The sequence below is a fragment of the Apaloderma vittatum genome, unplaced genomic scaffold (genome assembly GCF_000703405.1).
Source record: "Apaloderma vittatum isolate BGI_N311 unplaced genomic scaffold, ASM70340v1 scaffold31047, whole genome shotgun sequence".
Classification (NCBI taxonomy): Eukaryota; Metazoa; Chordata; class Aves; order Trogoniformes; family Trogonidae; genus Apaloderma; species Apaloderma vittatum.
In genome coordinates, this window is record NW_009726165.1 from 1 (window position 1) to 26,552 (window position 26,552).

General features: G+C 37.2%; 1 protein-coding gene across 1 annotated transcript; it reads right to left on the minus strand.

Annotated features, from left to right (window-relative positions):
- Positions 1–2,414: 2,414 nt before the first annotated feature.
- LOC104276762 (kelch-like protein 5) lies at positions 2,415–24,615 on the minus strand (the record flags this gene model as incomplete). The annotated part of the gene is made up of 5 exons (XM_009873188.1): positions 24,596–24,615; positions 20,794–21,268; positions 9,587–9,769; positions 3,067–3,203; positions 2,415–2,618 (listed from the first exon to the last, which is right to left on the minus strand). Coding segments are annotated over exons 2-5 (901 nt in total), but the record flags the coding sequence as incomplete, so codon positions are not given.
- Positions 24,616–26,552: the final 1,937 nt, after the last annotated feature.

A 26,552-nucleotide genomic window follows, 5' to 3' on the forward strand; every position in this document is an offset into this window, starting at 1 on the left:
TCCAACCCCAAACATTCTATAATTCTATGATACCAGGATAAACTGAAGGATCAAGCAGTGAGTTAACCAAATGCTCATTTCATCTGAATTTCTAGTCTTCATGTAAAGAACTATTTTAATGAAGCAGAATTATCAAATTATAGATTGTGTCATAAAAACTTTTAAAACTGAGAAGCTGTTTTAATTGCAGGAAAACAATTTTATGGCAACTCACAGAAAAATCCACACATAAATTAAATTTTAAGTATCTTATATTATTCATTACTCGCTACTGCAAGTGCTTTAAAAGAACCAAAATCCCATGAAAAAGACAGAAGTATACACTATCCTCAGTATAAGCCCCCATTGTTCTATGCTGCCCATTGCAGCATAAAAATAATCCATTGTTTTAACAAACAGAATTTCCAGGTGCTACTGGTGCGCTTAACCCCTACGCTCTAATACTTCTTGATGGAAAGAGTATCAAGTGGCTAGCACTTACTGCTGTGGAACATTTTCCTTTTTCAAACAGCTTTTAAACAAATGAAATTACTTGGGGATTTATTTTAATTGAAAATTCAATTGGACTATACATTTCTATGCTGTTTCCATAGCAACAGTCATTTCAAACTAAAGAAGCTGCTTCTCTATTACTCATTATTACTAAAATTCAATTTCATGTCTCTGTTGGAACTAAACAACATTAAAAGAGGCCTTGGGAAGAATCCATCTAGCACAACTAATTAGTTTTGAAAATGGCTTTTTAAAATCCACCTAATTTGCATTTTATCCACGTCTAAGTCTCAAAAGCAACAATTTTGCCACTGAAATAAACAACAAACGGCCAAAAGACATACAACTGTTTTCCTGTTGTCTGAACAAAAGAAAAATAGGTGCTATGAAAGAACATCTTTTAGGAAGCCCACAACCCCTTTCTACCAGAAGTCTTCAACTGCCAGTCAAAATAGTAAGACTATAATCCCTAACATGCATCTTCAAAGATGCATTAGCCGAACATTTATTACCATTCTGATCTTGGCAGTCCACTTAGAAGAGACGTGACAACAGCACAGACCAAAATAAATGCTTACTCTGAAAAAGAACAAATAGGTCAGAGAAGGGAGGTTCTCTTTGTACCTACTTTTTGTATTCCTGTCTCACTCAACGTTGATTCTAATATTCCTCAAAGGCAAAAGCCACGTTTCTCTTTACTGGTTCAACTGACTATTTCCCTAACGCAGTCTCCTTATTACTGCTGGAGCAATAATGAAGATCAAGAAAAGAAACATGTAAGTAACAATCTGCACACTATTTATTACCATAGTTTGGTAAATTTCAGTGTGTACATGACTGTAAATAAATCAGAGATCCACTCACTGAGGAAGAACATTGTATCATTTATATATTAGAAAAAGCTATTTGTTACACATATTAAACTAAGTTATTTTAAGCCAAGAACAAATAATTACCAAAAAAAGGTTTTAAACCAGCAAAAACTAAGGTGGCAAGAGGAAAAGCCATGGATTTCTAATACCAAGTACAAAACAGAAACTACACCTTTTGGATCTAAGCCAATAGCTTAACAGCAATGCCATGCCACACAGGCAAATGAAGTACTATCTTCATTCCCACATCTCTCATGCAGTGTCTACACGCCCTCATTCAGGTCCCAGGAGCTTACGTAGATGAAATTTCATCAAGAAGAGAGAAAAATGCCTCACAAAACTGGAAAAGAGCAGATGAACTGACTTGCCTCAGAGAGAATTCTCTTGCCTTCTTGTGCTGATAACATCACTAAAATATGCTCGTGAGAAGGAAAATAGAACATTTTACATTAAAATAAAAGGATGGCTATTAAAAAGATGAAGTTTAATTAAGCTGGCAAATCAGTCTTTCTATAAATTAATCCTGAAAATACTACTGGTAAATTTGTGTTTAGTCACATATTGCCTAGCCTAAGATTAAATTGTTTGGTGCTATCAGATTAAGGATAATGCAGAATCTACACTGATAAATGCTCACAGTCATACCCCAAGTATAACTCAGAACTTGTTTACTCCAGTTCATTACAAACCAAGAATTCTACAGTTTCATTTAACAATGTGTGATTTTGGACTAATTGACAGCAGCTTGCCCACTGTTAAGTTTGTAGCTTTTGACTGACAGAAATATAAACAATCTTTTGACTTATTTTATTAAACACATACCACAAAATCCCATTACCATTATAGTGAATAGTAATGCTTGCCTATTTCCTCCCAACACTAATCCAGAAACTTTGTACTTAATTTTGCCATTTATCATCACACGGAACATATGTGCATTCTTGCTTGGAAAATGATCAAGGCTTTCCGGGGAAAAACATTAGTATTTTATTCAGGGAAAACATTCTGTATTTTCCTAAGTAAATAAAGCACACAATAACTTAAAATAACAACATACCATAGTGTAATTGTGAGCCACCTTGTGCAAGTCAGTGCAACCCTGCGCATCAGCGAAAGATCGGATTCCAAGGCAATTGGACGGGTGAAGCTGCTTCATTAGGAATTTACAGCATGCTTCTACAACCTGAGAGAGCTGAAGAAGGCAAGCTGTAGACAACAGGCACTCAATATTATCTTCTTTTAATTCAAGGCGACCTAATAACATTAAAAAGGAGATCACGTTAGTTTGCTGATATCATTTGTTAAGTTCCCTAAAACTCAGAGGAAAAAAGAATTATTTATGGATGATATGACAGAATATAAGGCTTAGCAAACACTACCTTCAGCAACAGATAAATAGCTTTTCAAAATCAGTCCCTACAATGATGTAAGGAAAAGGAATCCTAATGAGATTCAATTTTTGTCAGTCACAATACATCTGAAATATTCACATAATTTTTTAACTGAGTATAGTATTATCAGAGAAACTATATCCTACCAGGTCGCCTTAGGTACTGGCAATGATGAGTTCTTTTTATTTATTTATAAGGAGTTAAATAACATGAAGAATAATTCCTACAGAGCATTTGACATTTCGTAATGGAATATAATACTCCCAGGAGGACAATTCACTATGCGAAATTCCCATTTTCATTCTAATTACCTGTATATGCATATTGAACCAGAGCCCACAATGCATTTGGCTCCACACCTTCCATCTTGATTTCTTCCTGTCTTGCTTCCCTCACATCGTTAGTGAACATCGCCGCAAAGTAGTCCGAAACAGAGGAGAGAACCAATCTGAGCATATCGTGCAGGAGAAAAGGAAGCAAAAACAAAAAGAAAAACAACTTAGTCAACCTGATATTTGTTAATTTATGATTCATTACTTCACCCTTTGAAGAAACACTGTATTGAGAAAAACATTTAAAAATTGACAAACTGCTCCATGCTCTAGGTCCCCTCTATGAATAATGAAGTACTGTTACCCAATCTACATTTGCTGCTGAAGTAAATGAATTACCCTTTCAAAGCTCAATGACTCTTAATAGCCAACACAGAAACAACCCAGAAAAACACATGTAAATTGGAAATTAAACATAAATAAATATAATGGATATTAAAAGAATTTAATTTACTTCCATTTATATTATGTCAGTTATTTCTTTAAATGTAAAAGAATGACTTACTAGTCCTTTTCAAAGTGCTTTAAAATGCTTTTACTCTTAGTGCACACATATGCATTCATTAACTGATAATGGTAACAGAACGTGGCACGGTAAACATGGAAAAGGTACAGGAAGATCTCTTTTGTAGGTATGCATTTAGCCATTTGTATAACAATTTTGAGTATTTTAAGATACTAAGTGAACATGTCAGTGCACACCAGGCATTTTTTTTGATTACTGAGAGTAAAACACCAAGTACACGTAACAACGCCACTCCACAAAATGTGGAGGAGTTTTGATGCCTCAGTGTATGTTCACAGGGCTGGAGTGGAAGATAAAGGAACTCATGTGGAGCAGGAATATTCATAGAATCATAGAATGTTCGGGACTGAAAGGGACCTCTAGAGATCATCTAGTCCAATCCCCTCTGCCAGAGCAGGATCCCCAAGGGCAGCCACACAGGAACGTGTCCAGGAGGGTTTTGAAAGTCTCCAGAGAAGGAGACTCCACAACCTCTCTGGGCAGCCTGTGCCAGTGCTCTGTCACCCTCACAGTAAAAAAGTTTCTCCTCATGCTGAGGTGGAACTTCCTGTGTTCTAACTTAAACCCCTGTTCTATTGCTCAGCACCACTGAAAAGCGATTGTCCCATTCTTCTTGACACCACTCCTCAGATATTTATACACATTAATAAGGTCCCCTCTCAGCCGTCTCCTTTCAAGGCTAAACAGCCCCAGTTCTCTCAGTCATATTCAGTCCCCAGTTCTGCTGTATGAAACCCAGTCCAACTATCTATGAGGTGAGCGCTGGTCTCTTCCCTAAGAGACCTTCAGGAATAGCTTTGTGGTTGGGATCTATTTCTGTGCTGCAGCCGTTCACTGCTGTACTGCTCGCAGGGAATTCAGATATAAACGCACCTGTGTAGGTACGGAGCTATACAAACAGCAGGCCCAAGGTTCCAGCATACTGCAAATACACTACCACAGCCCTTCCACATACATTCAGTGAGCCTCATACTTCACAAAATGACAGTTTATTCTGTGTTGAGTCATTATATTGGCTTGCTAAGATGACAGAGGTCAGGAACCACAAAACAGCATAAAATTGAAAAGGCAAGCACCAGTGCTTAGAAGTAAGTTTAAACGTGTATTAATGGGGAGGATTTGCAGGTACATACACAAGTCATGAACTACAAAGAATGGTCTCTTAGTTAATCAACTACAAAATAATAAATTGTTCACTAATATCGACTACTTTTTTTTCCTGCTAATTTTCTGACTATTGACCATTTGGTCAGGCCTACAGTAGAGCAATTCTTTTTTTATAATTGCTGAGGAAACAGGTGGATTAAGAGTATACAGGGAACAGATTAATTTTACTTTAACATCTTGTGTGATTGAAGCTTTGTAACAAGAAATAATGTTCTCTTATTTCAAGAACAACATGTTCTTTAAAAAAAACCCCAAACATTTACACTGTGGCTGACTTGCTGAGAAAAATTAGAACATTCTGCCAAGGTAGGGTCCAGGCATCACTTCTAGGCAGGTTTAATGACACCTACAGTTGAATGAAAATATTGCTTCCTAAAGATCTGTAGAAGTTTAGTGAAATTAGAGAGTACATTAATGTAAGCATCAAGGAAGAGTTTCTGCAACTGCTTTTGATGTCAGAATGAGCTGACAAGATCAAATTTGTATGTACAAAATAGGGATTCTCATTGGAAGGGAAAATGGGTAGATGGACAGTTTTGATTAACCCAAGTATCTTTGTAGGTCCAATTCAGAATTTTAAAAAAAACCAAAACAATTTAAAATATTTTCTTCTGGCAATAGTGACTTCCAAACGGAGTAGAGTTTGATAAAGAAAAGTCTCTGTGATGGGAAACAGAACCTAAAACTTAATCTTAAAACAGTTTGGGGTTTGTTTGCTGTTGAGTGTTTGTGAGTTTTTTTTCTTCCCCCAGCAGTGGAACTAGATTAGTTAGTTGCACTACTATTTAGAAAATGGCTGGACTGTACATATCCTAGCATCAGCTGTTGAAGAAATGCCACATAGTAGCCCAAGGCTTCACAGAAACACCTTCTATCAGCTGTTTGATATCAGCGGTTTCCAATCTATAAGTCCTACAGAAGAAATTATGTGAAATTTGAAACACAATCCATTTACCATTTTGCAAACTTGCATTCAGATTCATGAGAGGTCATACGTACTTCACAGTGTTAAGGGCCTTCCAGGGAGTGATTTGTGGCTGCCAAAACAGGGTGTGCGCAGCCCAAGAGTAGATTGATAGTTTATGCTTTGGCATATTGTATCATAACACTTTTCTAATGATTTTAGCCAAGAAGCATGTTCACAATGAAAAGTCTTAGATCAGGTATCCATACTTTTAGTTCATCTAAATGAGAGAAGTTCTTCCAATGAAAGAAAGGGGATTAAAAGATACAGCGACAATGCATCAAGGTGACACTGAGCCACCATAAAAGAAAACAGAGGTAGACTTTCAGCCAACTGGTCTCTTCTTGTCCTATGTTTTTCCCACTAGTCAATAAAAATCAATTACTACTTTACTCATGCTATTTGACACTCCCTTGTTCATTGATCTTTTAATCTCATAGCTAGTAACTGATTTTTCTTCCAACCTTTTTCGGATTGCCTGAAATTAACCTGCATTCCTACATACAGATTATACAATGTGAAGCAGCTGATACCTTCATGTAACTGAATAATCCAGCAAAGACTTTCCCCATCCATATTTGATCTTTTTCTTAAAAAGACCTAAGTGACAAGTATGATTTTTCAAAAGAAAATCTATGTAATGACTGTATTGCCTACATTCATATTCACAATCTCCTTGTTAAATAGAGCCATCATGGTTCTGTTAATATTTAATATAAAGAGAATCTCTTTGTGTTATTTATTAATAATTAAAATTATCATATTCATCCATATCACGAGTTCACTGGGAACTGTTGGTACTACAAAAAACCTGCCTTTCCTCAGTTTAGAAACTGAAGAAAGCTATGTTTTCTGTATTCTGAGTATGCAGTCTTTTTTTCCCCTAAGAATAATATTTCTTTTATAATTGGCCCAACTAAAATACCTATGAAATCAGTATATATTGACATTAGAGAGGGCTCTTAACAGTACCCCCCCCCAAAAAATAAAACCACAACCCCCCCTAACCCAACAACAACAACAACACAAAAAAAAGGCACAAGAAAAAGCCTTAAAACAGGTGGCACTGTATTCATCGACTATGGATGTGGAACATATTTACCTTTACCCTCCTCCTTACCTAATCACCACCTACTGCCAAATACTCAATTCTACATAGCTAAGATTACAAGAATTTGGCTCCCGAATTACATGCAGTAGGTTGCCTCCTCTTTTCAGTCCACAGGAAAGACATAGAGAAAAGGAACACATGAATACTGGAATTTTTCATCTGGGAGATTATACGATGTCTGAACGATTAATCTCTCCAGTAAAACCACTCAACAGCTATGGGCTAAATATTGATAAAATCTGGGGGTTTCAGTAGGTTTCCCTGTCCTTACAGGAGGTGCCAGTACTACTAATGCCTTTAATTTCTATGGTTAGTACTGATCGAAACCCAGAAAGATCCACCATGATGACTTAACTTGTTTTGATGAGTTTTATACAGATAGCCAGTAAAATACATGTCAGCAGGGCTGCATGTTTGAATTAAATTGTATTCCTTGGAATTGCCACAAGCTGCATCGTCTAGACAGTTTTCTAGGTCTTGAAAGCAATTATTACATGACATGCTGATAGTTGTCAAACCTGGCAATTTACAGATTTAGTATCTCCTGACCTGATTCACCTGACAGAATGATGTGAAGCTTCTTAACATCTTTAAGATAAAAAAGGGACACTTGCTAGGCAAATCCTTGTTTGTAGCTGTGGAACAGCTGAAAACAATCCTAAAGAACTCACTACTAGCATTTACTGCAGGTGTAAGGAGATACTGAACAGTTCGTGCATCCTAGTATGAAGCACCTAATTAATACACTGGTAGCTTCAGATAATTTCTATTTTTTATTCCAAAGGTTGCCAGTAATAAAAAGAATGTATTAAAGTGGCAATATCCCACACTACTAATAGAACTGCATTTATTTAAATAAAATTTGTTTCAAAGCGAGAAATACCTAAAAATATATGTAGGATGCTTATGTTAAAATTATTTTCATTTATAGCTCTCTTCCAGGTAAATCAAACCTTTCAAAAGTCATTTGGTGCTTCTGACACTGAAATGATGATTACAACATAACCTTTAGTAATTTTTTTTTTCAAAACAACCACACCGTTAGTAGCAATAGCACCTTGTTAATATAAAGCTATCACTACAGCAAGGTGTTTCTTAAGAGAAGACCAGAGCAAATAACAGGTGGTAACACATGCTTAATGCACTACAGAAATAGATACAGTAGCAAAAACTGGAAGAGCAAAGTCAGTTCTTTAAATAAATGAGAAACAGGTAGGAACCACATGAAAGAACGTTTTAGCACACTGTATTTCTGTTTATCTTGTTGCAAAAAAAAAAAATAAGAAAAATCTTCCATTCTGCATCCTTTCTACACTTTCTAACTACTACATAAGCCATACTCTAGAACTGTCATACATCAACGGCGATACATTGGCCACATAAGAAATAAAATTATTTCCTTATTATTAACACAATTTTTCTTGTTGCAGCTCTCCAAAGCTATTTGACTTCTAAGTCACTTCAGCAGGTGCAAATCCACTAAGGGTGTGTGCATTCTGTTTTAATTTGATTCCCTCTTTCCACAGGGACAATGCAGTTTTGCAACCAATTTGAACAAACTGAAGACCAATCTTAAGCAGCTTTGCAGCCACAGGAAAAGCCAAATCATCTTGCTCACCCTATTGTCTCTTCAAAAAGGATTCAATGTCATCCACAGCTATTTGGCTATAAGTGTTTACAAAGGAATTCAGGTCATGGGTTGGGTGGAGAGCAGGACCACCCATTTTAGCAGTAATTGTAGTAGGATTTGCTTAAATCAACATAGAAAAATCAGGGATAGTCTTGATTGTTTACAAATGAAATTTCATCATTCCCTGTTCCTCAAGTCAGTTCCCATCCCCGTGCTATCATTCCCTCAGTTGCGTCAGCATAACATTGTGGATGATAACTGAATAACGCAGAGAACTGGCTTTTTAAGAAAAATACTGAACACAAACCAGCAACCTCTTCTCATCTTTTTATTACTATTACAGCATTACACTGTAATTTCACTGTGGTGGTAGGAATGAGCAATGGAAAAGAGGAACGCTTCAGGCTGCTATTTATGTTGTAGACCTAATCTTACAAAACCACAGCTTAATTATACCTAGGTTCCCATCTGAACTATTAATACTGTGCCTTAAATACTGAAACATGCTTCACTTATTCAGACTTTTATTTCACAATCTTTGGTATTTCCCTAGCTTTTAAGTGGCATGCTATATGATCTGTTAATTTTGCAAATGACATAGGGTAACATTTGACCTAGTTTAGCCATTTAACACCTACTGTCAGTCTTCAGTTGTCTACTATCAAAGGATTCTTCCTGTGGGAGCAAAAAAACTTTATGCAGGCAGAAGAAAGCTAATTGAGACTCCAACAACTTAACTGTTCAAAAAGAAAAAAATATAGGAAAAAATTTTACATCATTCTATGGTACAGAAAAAAACCTACTTAAAATATTGAGGGTGCAGTTGGGATTTTGGGGGGTTTATTTTGTTATGCAAATATCTTAATATATGCTTGAAAACAAAAAAGCAGAACATGAAAATATTGCAGTTATTTTTGATGCTGTATCACATACAGCAGAAGTTAACATTTAGTTTCCAAATAAATGTCAAAAACATAAGCATGTTTAAAGTATTTTAAATTGTTTAGCACGTTCTGATCTTTTTTAAGCAAAACAAAAGTCATGCTTTGAAGGTGCATTTGTAAATGAATATGAAGTCACTTCAAATTATAATTAACTTACCTGTGAGCTGGAATTCTACGATCACCAGCAACTAACACCACATCACATAGCTGTTTGTGTCTAAGATAATTCTCCATCTTTTTAAAAGTTTGTTCAGCGTGGTTGAGAGCCTGAAAAAATTCATCTGAGGTACAGGGCTCCATAGTTTGACAAGATGATAAGGTGTGACTGCTGTTGGAAGTTCTGCCGGAGACAATAACAGAAACCTTAGTTCACACAATATTAAGGTGCAGCAATTCTATCTGCAGATGACAAAATAAAAATCACATGTGATTTTAAAACTGATGTACGTAATTTATTTTGATATATATCCCCTTGCCATTTTATTTCTCTTCGTATACATCTTCTCTTCCTCCAAACCTAATCTAAACCCATGTGAAAAAGGGACAATCAGTTAATTTTGCACTTTTCAACTAACAAGACAAAAAGATCAATCAGTAATTGCACCTACAGCAGCCAGATGGTTAAGAAAGAACAGACATCTACTGAGACCCTGCAAATTGCAAAATCAATGGAAGGAATGATAGCTCTTCCTGCAACACATGCTAAGGACTTCACAGTTAGCCTAAGGCAGCTAGAACCAGGCTTGGCATATAAGGACAGTAAAAAAAAGTGTGGACATGCAGCATGGAAAAAAACATCAAGAAATGCATCATTATATCACCATTCCTACTGCATGAAGCCTTATGTGTCTGAAATGAGATCCATCACAGTTAGAAGTCAACACAGGGGAAAAGCAAGAGTGGATGGGGAGAAAAATTATCCCTGTCCATACACACAGCAGCTTAGGAGAAAAGAGGAACAGAGAAAATGTAATAGGAATGCATGGTCTTAGGACATAAAGGAGATGAATCCTAATTATGTACACCAAGGGCAGCATCTTTTCTTGTTCACAGTTGACTGACTATTACTTAATTTTCAACAATGCAGTCAATTTGTAAAATACTCTGGACCTACCTATAATATCTGAAAGGACACGGATTCACATGATCTGCATCCAGACCCCTGCTTTCACAAACATGTCATTATTTCAGGCAGCATGCTTAGGGCTAAATCCACCAAGAGACTTAGCTCATTTCAAGACAGAGCTCCTCAAAATCCAAGTCTAAATTTTCAGCAGAAAATGTCCCCTGAAGTTTTTTTGTTGCGTTTTGTTTTTTTGTTTGTTTTTGATTTTGTTATATGCCTAGATAGCTGAAAAACATGCTCTTAAATGCGCTTTCTGAATCACAAAATCACAGAATTGTTGAGGCCGGAAAAGACCCCCTGAGATCATCCAGTCCAGCTGATGACCCGGCACCACCACATCGGCCAGACCACGGCACTAAGTGCCACATCCAGCATCTCCTTAAACACCTCCAGGGACAGTGACTCCAGCCCTTCCCTGGGCAGTGCATCCCAGTGCCTGAGCACCCTCTCCGAGAGGAAATGCTTCCTGAGATCCAACCTAAACCTTCCCTGATGCAGTTTCAGGCCGTGCCCTCTCATCCTGTCACTGGTTGCCCGGGAGAAGAGCCCGACCCCCACCTGACTGCAACCTCCCTTCAGGCAGTTGTAGAGAGTGATGAGGTCCCCCCTGAGTCTCCTCTTCTCCAGGCTGAACACCCCCAGCTCCCTCAGCCTCTCCTCATGGGACTTTCCCTCCAGTCCCTTCCCCAGCCTCGTTGCTCTCCTCTGGACCCGCTCCAGCCCCTCAGTGTCTTTCTTGCAGTGAGGGGCCCAGCCCTGCACCCAGGGCTCGAGGTGAGGCCTCACCAGTGCTGAGCACAGGGGCAGAATCACATCCCTGCTCCTGCTGCCCACACTGTTCCCAATACAAGCCAGGATGCCACTGGCCTTCCGGGCCACCTGGGCACACTGCTGGCTCATGTTCAGCCAGTTGTCAACCAGCACTCCCAGAAGCTGTGGTTAGCTCTTTATTTAAGCTGTGTCAACTTCTTCTCACCCACCGTGAGTCACTTGTTCTGCTCCACCACCAGCTCTCTGACAAGCTGGAACAAGTTTTCTTTGTGGCCTTTTTGAAAACTGAATGAAGGAATTCACATATGTGAAAATGTAACACGTAACTATAACAAACATTATGTTGGCAAAACTGGGTGCCATTCCCATAGTGATTAAGCAAGAAGTACTCAGTGAAAGCAACTCTTAAATCAGCAGCCCTGCTAAAGAAACAGAGGTGGAAAGAACAGAGGGCTGTTCAGCAAGAAAATGCTTGGGAAATTCTTGCTGCCTACCACAATTTATCACACTCACAATTGTGTTGAAACAGGTGGGTTTGGTTTGGTTTTGGTTTTTTTTGGTTGAACTGTATTTTAACCCAGATTCCCCAAATTCACCCCATTAATAAATGATTCTTTTAAAATTACATTATATCAGGGATTTGATTTACATTAGAGCCATTAAGGATTTACATTACAGCCATTAAGGGTTGTGCAGATAGAACTGAAGAAGCAACAAATTAGTATGGGGATGGAAAAAATCAGCCTTCTAAGTCAGCACTTTGCCGCACTTCATCCTCACCAGCAGCCCCAAGACTAGTCATGCATACATTCCACACAGGACTCGGTGGCAGTCACCACTTCAGTTCAATAAGGAAAAATAATTGCAGCCTATTTTCCACTACCCATGATAAAGTGCTTATTCGGGACACAACAGATCCAACTTCACACCTGAAGAAGTTCAGTCCCACACCTGTCATCTAGCTAGTAACTTACAAACTATTTTCCATAAGCAAGGAAAAGGACAAGGAAAGAAAGATTAAACTTAGTGGTCCATAAAGAGAACACGAAGGAGACAGTCTAACAGCTGAGGTACTTGTGAGAAAGGAAAGATATAGCTTCAAGGGCTACGTACGCCTATTACCCAATGACTAGTTATGAAATATTCAGGTCTCCCTCCTTCCAAAAACTGTTTGACCAATCTGTTTCCCCACTCAGTTTGCTGCACCGTAACAGCTGGGGAGAATACATGAACAAGGAAGGAACGGAGGCAGAAAGGAAGGACCTGCTTTTCTCTCCTCCAGCACTAGTCCTGAAATGTCCTCCCAAATTCTTGTCCCACACCCCCTCTACCCAGAGAGAGGAAACCCAGGTATCTATCACTGACCTGTGAATCCCATGTTCAGAGCAAATACCTAGGTGTGAGGTCCTGCAGGCCTGAGTATCAAGGCAGCTTCTGGTCCTTTTGGATTTATTTGGCTCTATCTTCAAGTACAGTGTGAATTTCCCCTGCTATAGGTTAGAGGTATTGCTAATTCTGCACATCTCATACATGCTAAGAAAATTACATGAAAGACTGAGACTGTCAGCACATAAGGTAAGTGCAACAAAGAATCCTTTCTGCATATTCCTTTAGGGTTAAGATTTAAGATAGTATTTTTAACACATTGAGTGGAAACACTATTACAAGTATCTTAGAATGTTGGTCGATAAGGTTTCCTTTTTGTGTTCTCAAACTTCAGTGACTCTTCTCTTGGTCTTTCTTTTCTTTTTCTATTTATGTGAAAAAGATGCTACCTAGCGCTGACCAGTTTTTATTATGTACAGTACAATTTCAGGATGATTGTAAAAATATAAGTTACTCTAAGGACAACATCTTTCCTGTGCTAGCTACACAATTTACTACCTTGGAGACAAACATGCATATACTCAAGATGCTAGCTTTCTCTAACTTCTCTGTCTATTAAAGAATATATGTAAGAGTATGCCTTTTGAAATTAAAATTATGTATAAACCAAGCCATAAACACCTTCATATTTAAAGGATTTTATTTCTTGAAGTAGGATGTTTGGAAGAAGGAGTTCTGCCCAATATAACAGTTCATCACAGAGCAATGAAGCAATTAACTGGGCTAGTAAAGTGGTGTAAAACAAGTTTCAAAAGTAAAAGCATATATGATGATGACACCTGGAGAGCTGAATTCATACCTCTCCTGCTGTCGTTACCGGCTTCACTGTTGTAGCTTAAACAATTTTCGACATCAGACCAAACCGTAACACACAGATGCCCTTTCCTCACACACACATCGGTGTTTTTTAGATATTATTGCGGAGAAACACAATCTGCTCCTACTATGAGGATTTATTATTTTAAAGCATTCAGGTTAATTTTAAAGGAGGTGTTACGATGGTTATTTTATAGCAATCACACATGTTAGTTAACAACCTCTGAATTCCAGTGAGTATTAACCTTGGCTACAACAAAGGTTGCAAAACTTTTTTCAAGCATTTTATTTTATGAAGTTTTACTTATATTTTTAGGAAGGCATCTTTTAGATTAAATGTCTTCAGCTTTGTCTTTGAAATAAAAATGGAGCAATAAATAATTCCTCCTCATTAAGAAAAAATTGAAATACATAAACTATTCACTTTGAAACAGAGAAAGAGAAACAAAACCTGAAATCTGAAATTAATTTTAATATTTTTTTAAAAAACTATGTCAAACTCTGAAAAAAGTATCTCTTAATATTATGCATAAATTCACTTCTATTTAAAATTGTTCTATTGTCATGATCAGGTCATCTAATTTAGCTTTAACCTCATCTGTACTTCTAAAAAAAAGGTCAACTTCTCCACAAGATAATATAAAATCCCATGGATCCAAAAAAAAGAAAAAAACCAGTTTTGTGACACAGTTAGATCACGGGTATGTAGTACAGATATTGACCTTATGTACCACCTTGTCTCTTCTAACCTTTTGCAGCAAATAACAGCTTATGTGCTTGCATTAACAAGTCACATTTCACAGAAACATGTCGAAGTGCAGCTGGTAACTAGAGCCTTGCCTGGACAAAAGAGTCAGGCAGCATTACAATGTGGTTTCTATCTCCAAAACCCTGAGAGAGAAAATACCCCCAATATACTGCTACTGTATCTACTCAACGGGCTGGTTCACAGAATCAACAAATGAAGTCTGTCTTTCAAAAGATTTCTTCGCTCTGTCTCCTTTTCCCCCTCTATCTACCAGCACAAGCCAAGCTCTGCTCTCCCCTCAACTCCTCAAGGCATTGCCTCGCCAGGCAAGAGCCAGCAAACACCGTGAGTGCCAGGATGCTGCGCTGCGCAGCCGGCTCTGCCACACATGAATTCTACCCTTTCCCAGCAGTGGCAATAAGCTCAGTTTCTCTCCATTAACCAGCTGCCATTTGTGAGGAGTGGCATTATTTTTGAGGCTTCTACCTACCCTCACATTAAGGTGAAATGGTCCGTGGGTTTCAAAGCAGAGGCAATGCAGAACATGACTTGTTCCCTTTGGGAAACCAAACTAAAAGCAAACATTCTATCAACGCTACTGCAGTTTGCAGGCAGCACTATGCACCGAACGGCTTTCACAGACACACTGAAAATGGTGCAAAATGGGAACTGGAGCGAGAGTAACCTGTGCATAGAATTGGCTTAAATTCTGTTTTGCGCATGTTTTCTCTAACACAAACCAGGAGTAGATGAAAGCATTAGAAGTAGGATACGCTGGCAAAACTGTAGAGACGGGTAAAAAAATACGCATTTTTGTCCTCACTACTCTGTTTCCAATTAAACACCACTTTGTTTCTCAGCAAATGCTGTACCTGACATCAACATTTTAAACCTGAATTCATGTATAGAGAGTATCACTTCAAAAAATTACATGTAATTAAACAGAAAATCAACAAACCAATAGAGACATCTCAATGTATACAAATAGTTTTTAAACAATTAAGTACCATGCCATTTCAAAGAAGAGCAGAAATACTAGCTCTATTCACACCTCAAAATAATTCAAAATCATAAAAAAGGTTTAGACATAAGTGATGAAAATGATTAAGCATCTGCAGGAAAACAGGTGTGACTGCCTTGTATTTACAGAAGAAAATAAAAAGAAGAAAAATAATGCATAGTACCTGACTATAAATTACATGCTCCTGTTTACGTTCTTGTAATGCAAATCAAATAACATCAATAAAAGCCAATGTATGACTAACCAAAGCAGAACCTTGCAATGATAAATGTTGCATATGGAATTTAGGGAATCACCAATAAACTGTAAGTTTCACAACTGTTCAGAACCAGCCAAGGCTTTATTCACTTCCCAGAACAGACAAATACCCAGTAGCTGGACTTCCTAAGTAAAAATTAAATAATAAATAAATAAATAAATAAATGCTATGCAGCCAAAGAGGTAAGCTCATTGTCTATGTTGAGACAGGACACTGCATAACAAACCCATCATCTCCAGGTATTTTTTGGTGGTAACACAATTAAAAGTTCTGTTGCAATTTGAAGTCATCTTTAGGGTAGGGCAGTCAATCATTTAGGTCATACACATTAGAAAAGACAGAGTATGTCTCCCCTTGGACAAATTAGGATACATATTAAAACACATCTTTTGCATTTTTGTACTAATCTTAATTTTGCAACTTTTTTGCTCCATTAAGACGGCTTCCTGAATTGCAGGTTTTATATACAACATTTCAAAACAGTTTTAAAAACATACTTCTAACAATTTTGTTGTTTACGCTGCTGTCTTCAAGCTAGGTGATATTTTATTGCAGAGACCAGAACACAACTTACTAAAAGTAATAATATGCCAGCTTTTATGTGGCTTCTGTGATTTCATATTATACTTTGTAAGAAGTAAAATATTTCCTTCTTCAAAATCACTAAGACAAGAACCTCAGCCACAACGGAGCTCGTTGAAAAAACAGAATGCTGAAAGATTTCTTGGAAAAGCAATGGTAAAAATCAGAACAGTCTTCCAAAGGCTGGGAAGAGCATAAACAGCAGGAGGAAGATATAGATGATAACAACAAAGCCTGCTAGAAATCCATAGCATATCACAATTCAAGGTAAGTAACAGAAAGAGGAGAAAAGTGACTCTGGAGAGCCTGAAGAGCACAGTAAAGCTCTACATGCATGTGAACTTGAGGGCTGGTGATTTACTCTATGCTAGGGAAAGGAGCAACAGCAATAGCCAGAACTCCAGTCTTGCAATCAAAAGGCACAGGTTCAAGCAAACACCAACACAGCTGCATTAACCTTCATCTAAATAGCACGTGTACCAACAAATGCAAAAAGCTAGAGCACAGACTCCAGCATTACATATGCTAGAGCAAAGACTCCAGCATTACATATGCTGGCCCAACAAAGGCACGTACACACAGACTGCTAATCCGTAATACTGCATCTTTACTTGTTTCTGATTTTGGTAAAAAATAATGCAGGCATGTTTCATTGCAGCTAGACCTTTGTCTAGCTGTCTAAGCTAGACCTTAGCACTGATGTTCCCTGTCTTACTTCTAAAAGATGTCTTTGAGTCAGTGCAATGAATGCATATATCCACACAGATGTCACCGGTAATACCCATTCTGTTTGGAAAACAACTACTTAGACTACCTCGATACATCTATGGTGCAGCACAATTGAGAAGGGCAGTAGCTGACTGAGCTGTAATGTAGTCCAGGCGCAGGACATTCACTGCAAAAACACGATCTTCTTGCATGGCAGCCCATTCCACCCAAAGAAATAGATGGAATCCCCTGTGGCTTTGCAAAGTCTATGCTGAAGCCTCTTGTTACCGTATCTTCATTACAGCATCTTCTGTTCAAGCTTACTGGATTAATCTGCCTCGCAGATGCTATGTAATTGTGCTGCTCTAACTCTTTTCAAAAGTGCACAGACATAACCCAAGTGAAGATGTAACAGGCATAGAGGAAAATTGAAGAATTCTAGCAGTAGCATGGAAAAGAGAACACTAGAGATTCTCCCCTGTAAGAAATTTTTCTTTCAAAACCAAAGTTTGTTATTTTTGTCTCATTTACACAAATATCTAACAAAAAACACTCTTTGATTTTTTCAATACTACTTACATGCCACAATTAGGGAATCTACAAACTGTTCTTATTTGACAGTTTGCATTATTTTGTGATAGAAGATATACAGAAATACACAGCATAACTGAGTGTCCTAAAAAATCCAGAGCCTCAAAGATCAGTAAGATTGATGTGAAAGGAAAGATCTATCAAAAATTTTTATAGACTGAAAACCGTAGGGGTGGCAGACTTAGACTGGAAGCTACAATGTACTAAGTCCCAGACTGTTGATACAGAGCAATACTACAGAGTAGCTACTACCTGGTACATTCAGATCTTGTTTTAAAATTCATTACAGACATCTTACTAAAGTGGTCAAGGTTAGGACACAGCTGATGAATTCTGAAATACTGATTTAATGTTCAAATATAAATACACAATTTACCGTATATTTTAATACATTTCCATACTTAAACCTACAGTAAAGTAATTCCAATATTTTAATGCATGCTTAGGTGAAATTAACTGGATACGATATTCTGCATACTATGTGAGCTCTAGATATTTTTAGCTTGATATCTACCGTGCCTTCAAGGTCTGTGGACTGCTGGTAAGGCACATGCAGTAAGTTAAGAAAAACAAACCTATCACTAATAGGCTTAAAATTGCCGTAGAAGAGCCTGCACAGCTGTTGGAAAATTTTAAAAAGTGTAGAAATCCAAAATTATGATCATCGCCTCAAGAATGTAGGACAGTTAAAATCAGCAGCAACAGGGGGGACATACAGGAGATGAAAATCAGCAAAAGCACTGAAACCTCAGTGGGCCAGTAAACATCATTTAAGCTAACGGTGGTTACAGACACCACACAGGAGTATGATGTGAACAGCATCAGACTCCACAAGCTCCTTCGTCAAAGACCTGCTACTAAACTTGGAATGTGCTTATTCCTTATGCCACCAAACTCTACACTAGTAAGAAATTAATTCTACAGTGGCTGTCGTCTAAATGACTCATCTAAGGATCTACAGCTTTTATAATGACAAAGACCAAATCTAAATGTTTTTCTACCTGTGTTATATGACATGACAAAGAGGAAGGATGACTGACAAACACAAAGTAGTAGAGGTGCTTCTACAACTTTATGCTTTTAGGGCTTGTAACTGGGCAATAAGTTACAGAGGAGCAAAGAAGTAAGGAACTCTAGCTTCTACAAAAAAAAATCTTAAACAAAGGATTTTTTCATGCACACAGTTTGATCCTAACAGAGGTAATGGGTTTCATATGGAATAAAGCCCTCTGGAAGCCACAGAGATGAAAAGCGTTAGGATTTTGGTTTTTTCCTCAAGTGGATAAATAAGAAGCTGTATTTTAGACTAATGAAAAAGACAATTTAATTAAGTTCTTAATATAAGGAAAAATCCAGCCGTTAGGCAGACTTCTCTAGTCTGCCCAACAGCTTATACATTCTTAACAAAGAGAGTGAACAAAACATGGTTTAAGTACATTCTCCTAATGAGACCAGACATACAGGTAACAACACAAAGCAAGTTACTACATTACCCTTAGTTACATATTAAATTGGACCAACACTGAACCAAAAATTTATCTAAAATACTTAAAGTATGAAAGTAAAACACTAGCAAGACCTACAAGACAATAAAGGAATTACAAATCATTCTTAATGTTACAGATGACTAGGCATATAATTAAAGAGATACTTTGAATTTAAAGTTCAAATCCTACATGCATTTCCTGTAGTATACAACTCTGTCTGAAAAAGACCCAAAACATCACAACCAAAAAACCCCCAATGCTATATAGATTTCTCACAATTCCTAAATAAGTATTTGCAGTTCTCAAATTCTACAAAGTAACAAATTAGTTTTGTCATATGTAAATTCTACTCCCACAATTAGGAACAAATTTGTAGTAATTTCACTCTAAACGTTTATCTCTGAAACATCCATGGTTTTCTACACTGATTGTCTTGCTATGCTGAGCATATCCTATATGGGATAATGTTATACATAAAAATTTCATACAAGTAGACATTACTGACATAGAAGGTGATGTAGCACCTATACCACATATATTATCCAGTGACACAGCTATTTAAAAATTCATACCTGAATATCACTTAAAATAGGACTTCTTCAGAGACACATTTTTTACAGCTCTATAGTTGTTGCAGCACAGTAAGGCTGTATGCAGGATCTCCTTTAATTCTAGTACTTTGCTATTGGGTGGTAAAAACAAATAATGTGTTGACTCCTATGCATTTATACCCTCCCTCCTTTCCTTGAATCTCTAAAGCTTACATAAACCATAAACAGCTAGTGTTTATACTGTGGACTAGTTTGTCCCTGCAGTAAATTAATTCATCTCCCAGGGAATGCAAAACACTAAAACTGTTAGAACTAGATTAATCTGTCCTTAATAGGCTTTATTAAACAGGGTACCCTTTTGCAGAGCTGTACTTTCTGAAATCACCACAAAATTATTTCAAAAGTGAGAAAGCAAACATCCTAAAATTTACTTGAAGTGGTAAGCTATCTATTATGCACTATGTGCACTATAAAACAGGAAAAAATACTTTTAGTGAAGAATGGCGGACTTACGTAGTAGAAGAGAATAAAAGAATTAAACTGATAATTAACAAGAAAGATCATTGACTTGCCTAATTTACAACAAATGGTAAACACTTTTCATTTAAGAAAAAAATTTACAGTTTCATCTTTAGTAACAACATGTAAGAGAAAAAGCACCAAAACATCTTTATAGACACAATAAACCCATTCTTTCTCTTTAAGCTAGTTACACCATTTAAGACACCTGGACAGATAACTGCAATCATTTTAAAGCACAAGGTAACTGGCTTTCAGTAGATGACTGCTTTCCTTCAAGTTGCATCTGCACAAGAAAAAAATGCTTAAGACTATAAAACAAAGATTAGATTTTTTTTTTTTTTACAGTTTCATCTCCCTCATCTACAGAAACATATAGAAACATCAGATAAGAGTCACAAGAAGCTTACACTTTCATAGTTTTCTCTTAACTGGCACGGGACTATTTGCCAGCATAACTAGACAATCAGTGTCACTTCAAAATAATTCAGAAAGCATGCTGTAACATTATTGTGGAACGGACAGTACCTCGTTCACAGCAGCATATACTTGGTATACTATTTAAAACATAAACGCATGCATCTTTGCCCTTCATTTATTGACATCAACTAAAGTTACCTTATAAAAAGGTCCTAGTAAACACATAGAATCCTGATTATAAATCATTTTCTGTTTCTGATGCACAGCTGGTTGGTTTCTGTAGCATTTTAGTCCAGAATAAAGGCTAGTCTATATATGTATGCCATCTGTAAACATGAAATGAAAACACATTTCTCACAATAGAAAAATGATAATTAACCTGCACGAACTGCTATCCGATTCATTTTCTTCTTCACTCGCTCTGTCATCTGTTTCTTGTCTGTCAAGCCAACGTGCACCTCCACGGTCTTCTGCTGAGAATTCAAAGGTAGGGATTTCTGAGGTGGATGCCATTGGCCAAGGAGGTGAATTCTGGAAATCCTGTTGGCTGGACCTTCTGTAACCAACTGCTGTTAAAGGTAGGTTACCTGAATCTAAAAACTTTGTGCCACCAGTTGTTACATTTTGTGCTCTGTTCCAGAAGTCTCCCTGGTGGTTTTCAATTGCAGAATTAGGGGCTGACGCCTGATGACCAAACCACCTCCATCTGATTTTTAAAATCTGCTTCACGTCAAACTCTTTACGAGAACCAGACATCCTCAGTGAAAGCCAGTGATCGTCTAGGCAACAGCGTAAGAAGCAGCACACATAAAAGAAGATTTGTGCACCCAACCAAGACAAGAGAAACACATGCTCTGCCTGTCTGTGGCAAGCAGATTTTCTACAGAAGGAGGGGAGAAAGCGTTGCATTCACATTAAAAAAGGCTTCTTTAACGGTATGTCGTTTGAATATAAACAAAAGGCAACAGACAGTGAAAAATCCCGAGATAAAAAGAGGAGGTGAAACAATCACCTCAATCAGGAGAAATGCTAATCAGTTTACCCTAAAAGCTCCCAGGCTGTTTCTGTTGCTCTCCTCCTGACCATTAGCTTTCAAAACCACCCAACAGTATTCATTAAAGCCCTTTCAAGAGCTGAATACCACCCTCTTTTCTTAAACCACAAATGACAGAGAACGGTAATTCCTGTACTGCATCTTAGAATCTCTGCTTCTTATTGTTAACTCTTGCTACTGCAGAGTAGGAAAAAAAACCACAAAAAGCAAATTAAATTCTTCCTGCACTGCTAAGAATAAATTTACAGAAAAGACTCCAAACCAATTCAAACATAACTGATTATGCTGGGGAGAAACCGAACTGTAAATAATTCTTTTTCCCATTACAGGACACGCACTAACTTAAAAAAGGACAAGAACAGCCTGGAAGGCTCAGGGGACTAGTACTGAGTTATAGAGCCTTTCATCTTGATGTGTTTTGATTCAAATCTAGGTCTGCAGTAACAGAAAATTTCTATCTGAAATGAGCTAATGGTTTCCATTCACTTACACATCACTAAAAGCGAAAGCAAGAAAAAGCTACTAACTGGTCACTGCCCAAGACACCAGAAACATCCCCTGCCAAACAGTCAACAAAAGACAAGTCTGCAAAAGGCTTCTTCCTAATCATATACCACCAGCTGTCCCAGATCATGTTAAAAGTACTGTGATGGAACAGTGAAAAAAAAGAGATGCACACTTTTGAGATAGAATTTCCTCTATATAAGTAAATTTTTTTGTGTCTTAAAATACCCAGTGAAAGTTTTTATTTGAATGAGGAAGAGACACACAAAAGGACAAAATACACAATGACCGATTTACATTTCCTATAAGAAACAGCCTGTTCTCAGGATGACATATGGAGCTAGTTAGGTATAAAATGCTGAGACTCATTCCAATGACATACAAATAACAATAATAACCATTTCAGAACAGCAAAGAGGCACTGGATTTTATGAGTCCCTGATAAACAGACCTACACTGTCAATCTTGGCAGTTCGCTTTGTCTGTTCAACTCTCCAGGGTACATATGCAACAAATTTCTAAGTGCTTTTTTTCTACCTACAGTTTTAATCAAAAGTCACTACCTCTCAGATGAACATGATGAGCTACAAAATATGTAATCCTGTAATTAGGATACCTGCAGTGTTCTTTAAAACAGGTTATATGTAGAGCCCATATGAAAACTTAGCCAGTGTCCAATTTCACCACTCAAAACCAAATGCTTCGTTTCATAGTCAGTAACAGAAGTAAATCATGCTGTTTTCTTGGGAACCACAATGCTGAAAGGGCTAGTTTTAACCTGGAAAGCTCACCCATCCCTGCTCAGAACAGTTATTTACGAAAGCGCTTCTCACAAATGCCAGCAAAGCTCATTTCTATAGAAACATCGTCCCAGCTGTTCTCTACAAAGAGATGCTGCATCTCAAAATACAGACCCTGCCAGCATCCTGGCCTAACAGAAGCTACATGCCGAGGCCTTGGCAGCACGGCCTCAAATCAGCTGAAGACACTTGGAAGGTGAGATGATTAAGTAGGTAAATAAGCAAAGTTGCTACCATCTTTGTTGGGGATTTCATTTAAATACAGACAAACAGACATCTATTGAAGAAGGATAATTATTTAAGGTATTCGCATCAAAGTTGCACCAATGTTTAACTCAAATGATGACATGCAGACCCTGCTCATCTTGTACACATACAGCTGTTTAAAGCTGAACAGTGCATTAAACACAGTGTTCAAACACCATCACTTGTGTAACTGCAAGTTGACTGGAAAGTACAGTACAGCTTAAGAAGTAATAACAAAACAGTATTTTTTATTTATCCTCTCCATATGTTTTGTGATGGTGTTAAGTGTTCATCAAGGATGGAGAAGTAGGACAAGCAACTGGTGGTTTTGCTAACACTCATCACAGCAGTAGTGTTCTAATTACCCATTTAACTATGAAAAGCAAGCTTTAAATAAAGTTATTTTTGACTGGTATGGTAAATCCATTATACATAAGGACTGACCTGGATTCTCTTTCTTGCATAACAGATTCATTTAAAATTCAAACTGTCCCAGTAAAAGTCTATTAAGACAATGGCAGATTTGCCAATTCAAGTGCTTTTTCAGCACTTTCTCATGACTTGGTGGGAAACAGCGTAATTAATACTTTTCTTCAACTGTGAAGCTATGGGCTCAGAGACTAGGAAACAAAATGTGCTGGAGTTTTAGGAGACCAAGACACAGAAGTATTTGCTATTTGTTTTCATTCTTCTAGATTATACAAACTCCCCTCTATGCCCTCTCCCAAATGAGCATTCTCAGACAGATAGCATGAATATCTAAAATATTTCTCTGCTCCATATAAATTAGATACCAGTTTGTATTACAAATGACAAGATAAGACAAGTGCCACTTAATTTGTCATCTTAAATTGACAACATTGCTCAGAAATAATTGAGGGCCTCTTCTTGTTCTGGACTATCTTTATTACTATGAATAATGTGAGTAGCTTTTGTCAGGTCCATGTCTGGACATTAACAGACTTCTGAGGAGACCTCAGACGATGAAGTTAGTTAGGACTTCCACTCACTAGGACCACCCAAACCTCATATTTGACATCTCATCTAGTGATTAGTGCTCACAAATCCCAACGCCCATCCCTAGTCTATGGCCTCCCATCGTAGGTCTTTATAATGCACTAACACATTTCTGAGAAACCCGCTAAAAAGCTACGCTGAGCAGTATCATCTTAGTCAAACACAGTATATACAGACTTTACAAGGGTTCTGAAATATTTTTTCACATACTAAAGGCCAAAATGGGTTTTTTAAAATGAAAAAACAAGACTACTTATTCTTTTCCGACCTTTGTCACTGTTGCAGCTGAAGAGGCATTTTCTATTTTGTGGTGAATCATAACAACACCTTAAAACACAGGCACATTGTCCTCTTTGGGAACATAATTCTGTTCACATTAATGACGTAGCGTAAGCTTCTTGTGAAGACAATTTTGAGAACTCTGATTTTGACTGATCAAATTGGTTGTCTTAAGAGTGGTGCACTTGAGCATTTAAGTACATAACTCTTCTCATATGAGCAGCTCCACAAAGTAATAAAAGCCTGCAGTTAGCAGTGGGGATCAGTTTCCCAGATTCTGCCTCCCGAACAAAAGAAAAATATTTAAATGCAAGTAGGTAACACCAAGAACACAGCATGACAGCTTTAAAAATTGCTCTTTCCAAAATCTTCAGAACAGTTTATCTCCACAGAGATATTTTTTTATTAGTCAAAACCTTTACTATACTGACAGTCTTTGATATTATATGTTTATTCATGCAAGTGTTGAAGGAAGACTGCAATCCAGCATTATTAGTTAAAATTGAAACAATACTTTTACTCCCAAGATACTTTTATAGTATATTTTGAAGGAATATGCACTCTACATATTATTAAGCACATCACTGGGAAACGGGGAAAAAATATTTAAATAATCAAGTCTGAATAGTTTTATTCATTATGACTTTTCCTTTTTCATTAGGAATTCAGCTTAATGTTCAAATATACAAATATGTTTATGGAATACTTCTCTGAGTCACTTTTAAGATTTGAATCCCAACACTACTTTTCATGGCAACATTTTCCTGTCACTGCCATGTTTTGGCTTCAAAAAACTATAACCACTCAGCTTCAGGGCAACTTGGATGTAATATTTTCAAGTATTTAGTCTGTTAAATGGATTTTAAATTATCCATTTTTAAATTGAAGATCTAGGGGCATAAAGGCTCAGCTAGTCCTTAGATATTAATGATCCTTTAAAGTGACAAGAATGAAAGTATCAAAAATAAAGCCTTTGTTTTGACTGCAAAAGTCGTTTCTCTCTTGAAAAAATACAGCTTAACAAAAGCATTAAATATAAGAAGATGTATTTTAGATATAACTAGACTCACTAAGATGTGATAAAGTAATAAATTATTGCCAGTGTTTAGCGATCCTAGATATGTAGTCTAAAGCATAAGAAAGGTTCACTGACCATAAGATGTTCATCAATTAATCAAATGCATACTTAGAGCATTAAAAGGCATTTAAAATTTAACACTTTTCAAAAAGAGATTTTTTTAACTTTACATTATTAATTTGAGGCATTAAAATAACCAAAGAAAACAGCTATAGACAAAACCTCAACTGCTATTCTGCTTATAACTATGCTTATGTTAAAAGAAATGGTAAACGTTTGCTTTCTTTTTTCTTCCCTGTTCCCGTGCTCCAGCCCCAAAATTACAGAAATAGCTCAACAAAGGCTTCAGGAAGACAGCTATGTTCATGCTCTGTGATTCTATAAAACAAAAACGACTTCCTATTCCAAAGTCTTTTATCAGTGCAAACACTTCTGGTTCGTGGTTTTGTGAGAAGTCCCTTACAGCAGCAAGAGCACAGTTCATCCAGGAGAAAAAGAGAACACCCTACAGTCACTGACTGCATGTACTTAAATTCATTGTTCTGACTGGCAGAAATGAGCTCCAGCCAAATTACTGGCATTACATTGCAACTTTCTGCCACTTTGCATTGCACATTTCCCTTGAGAGGTGCAAACCATATGTTAAGAAACATGGATTTTAGAGCACTCAGCTTAACAGTAACACAAAAAGGCCAGTACAGAGCAAGAGCCTGGTTTGCTGTTTAGGTCATTCAGATAAGGGGGAAAAGGAGGGGAATGGGGAACAGACAGATTTCCATACTTAATAGAAGACTACACTGTCAGATCCTAGAATTTTTTTTTAGGTCTAGTATCATATAGGTTCACACAGAACAATACTTGTGATGCAAGATATTTGTGTTTCTTTACATCAAAACATTACCATAGACTTCTGTCCATCCAAGTAATACCCAAGCATTATGAGGAACTGCACCATCTACAAGGAAAATGGTAAAACCGAGTTATTCTTGAGTAAACAGCGGAGTAAATTCCCTGAAGCTTGTGCTCTGAGTCCATCACGTCAGCTGTGTTTTTTCAGTTTAAATTAATTTTCAATACAAAATGGACAACACTGTGAAAAGCCAATCCCCCAAATCGCAAAACCAGTTTTCTGTACTGAAAGGCTCAAGTAGCCACACAGA